The sequence below is a fragment of the Mercurialis annua genome, linkage group LG8, assembly GCF_937616625.2.
Source record: "Mercurialis annua linkage group LG8, ddMerAnnu1.2, whole genome shotgun sequence".
In the NCBI taxonomy this organism is placed as follows: Eukaryota; Viridiplantae; Streptophyta; class Magnoliopsida; order Malpighiales; family Euphorbiaceae; genus Mercurialis; species Mercurialis annua.
This window is the reverse complement of record NC_065577.1, coordinates 29,654,549-29,656,935: the sequence shown is the minus strand read 5'-3', so window position 1 is coordinate 29,656,935 and position 2,387 is coordinate 29,654,549. Positions and strand designations below refer to the sequence as shown.

Below are 2,387 nucleotides of genomic sequence, written 5' to 3'. Positions count from 1 at the left end.
AATATGAGTAACTAAAACCCTTGTTCAAAGGTTGATATGAACTTATAAATTGGTAATTACTTGGATTGGATGGATTAGTATTAATTCGTGTCTTAATTATTAATCTTATTGCTTGGATTAAATTAGCTACTTAGTTCATGAGTTTGTGTTTAGTTAACTAATTGAGAGATTGTTAATTAAATAGACATGGATAATTAAGAACTTAGAGGAAAACGCCGTGAGAGCGGGTTGGAATTTAGGTAGTCGTTGAGTTTGCTTCATAATTATAATTTGATTATTTAATTCAGTTTTAATATCGTGAGAGCGAGTTAATAATTGGTTAGTTAATTCGGTTGTAATTTTATTCGGATCTTTGAGGCTTGAGAGGGCGGGATTCGGTGCTTTAGAATAGCTCGATTCGCGATAAAATCACTAAGAAATCCTATTCCATAATTTTACTTATTTATTTGGGATTATCAATCCTTGAACTTTTTAATCTTATTGTTTTAAACCCTATTTTATTATTTGTTTTCAGTTTATATTAGTTTAATTAAATTACAAAACCCTATTGATTTTTCTAGCTAGCCGATTAAAGAATATTTGAAATTAGTGATTAAGTCCATTGTCTCTGTGGGATCGATACTTGGTCTTCCAAGTTATATTACTTGAGCGATATCGTACACTTGCGATTATTTGCCAACAATATTGCTTCATAATTAATTTTTGTTCTTATTTATGTTGCCACCGTTTTTATCGGTCTCAAACAGTCTGATATTATAAATTTAAGCTTTTATTATTATGGATCATTACATTAACTTTGAGAAAAACGTAGGACCCGTTGAAAAAACTCAATCGTAACAATAAATGGCCGAACTTTCAACTTATCGTCCGACGTGTCGTATATCGGCCTTAGTGAAGCTCCTTATCGGTCTAAAATGTCCGAAAACAGTTTCTTGCGGGCGTTACTCCTCGCTGGCCCCAAATAGTTGTCAGTCGATGTTCTCCCAACAACAAGGAACGTATTTCTTTAGAAACTGACCGTTAATTGCCCTATCATGCTCTTCGCCGTCAATATTCGCCAGGACATAAGCGCCACCTGTCAACTTGGTAGTTATGACGAAAGGACCTTCCCAGTTCGGACCATTTACCAAATCGCCTATCTTTATGGCCAATAGGCAGGATTGCCTTCCACACCAGATTGCCTATAGCAAATGATTTTGGTTTCACCCGCTTGTTGTATGCTCGTTCAACCCTTCTCTTCTGCGCCTCGAGGTGGTCTAATGCTATCATTCTTTCTTCGTCGAGATCTAGGGATTCTATCACCATTTTATCGAAGTAATCATCCTTGGATAATTTGTTCTGATGCAAACGGCGAGTAGACATTATGGTAAGCTCCATTGGCAACATCGCATGATACCCATACACCATCCTGAACGGCGAAGTTCCTGTGGCCGATTTTTGGCTAGTCCTATTCGCCCAAACTGCTTCTGACAGCAATACGTGCCATTGTCTTGGGTTTTCCTCGATCATTTTCTGGACGATAAGTTTGATAGCTTTGTTAGTTGCCTCGGCCTGCTCGTTGGCTTGTGCATAGTATGGGGTTGAGTGCAGCATCTTGATCTTCATCTGAGAAGCCCATTCCAACATATCACCTCCTGTGAACATCGTCCCTTGATAAGTGGTAATGGACTCAGGCAAACCATGCCGATGAACGATATACTCCTTGAAAAACTTGATAACGGCTTCTTGTGTAGGTGATTTAAGAGGTTTTGCTTCGACCCATTTAGTGAAATAGCAAGTGGCGGTGATAACGAACGTATGGCCATCTGACGAGCCTGGTTATATCTTCCCTATAAGGTTGATTGCCCATCCTCGGAATGGCCATGGCTTGATGATGGAATGGAGTTCCTCGGAGGGGACGTGCTGCATTGGTCCACATTTTTGACAGGCTTCGCATCCCTTCGCATACCTGATGCAGTCTTGTTCCATTTTCGGCCAGTAAAAGCCATATTTGTGGATCAACCATCTCATTCTGGGGCCCGCCTGGTGTGCCTTCTATTCCTTCATGTACTTGGTCCATTGCTAACATTGCCTCCTTTGGGTCGATGCACCTGAAGAGCAAACCTTCAAAACCCTTTTTGTACAATTCGCCTGCCAGGACAACGTAGTTTAGGGCCAAGGTCCTTAGCCTCCTATTCGCCTGATCTGGTTTTTTAAACCACTCCAAAATTTCTACCCTCCAATCTTGGGTGACATCCAATTGGTAGATTGAAAAATTCTTTTCATCGAGGGTTATGCCCCCAGTATGGAGATTCGGCGTTTCTCTTTCGACTGCGTCGAACTGGAGATTCATCTTGTACCCGCTGCCGTGTTGGCAATGCAATTATCAGCCCTTTTGGTGTATTCCA

The 2,387-nt window shown here is 40.5% G+C and overlaps 1 protein-coding gene across 1 annotated transcript; it reads right to left on the bottom strand.

Annotated features, from left to right (window-relative positions):
• Positions 1–1,047: 1,047 nt before the first annotated feature.
• LOC126661852 (uncharacterized) lies at positions 1,048–1,644 on the bottom strand. The gene has a single exon (XM_050355731.1). It carries the CDS (start codon positions 1,642–1,644, stop codon positions 1,048–1,050), a length of 597 nt encoding a protein of 198 aa, XP_050211688.1.
• Between the last annotated feature and the right edge of the window lie 743 nt (positions 1,645–2,387).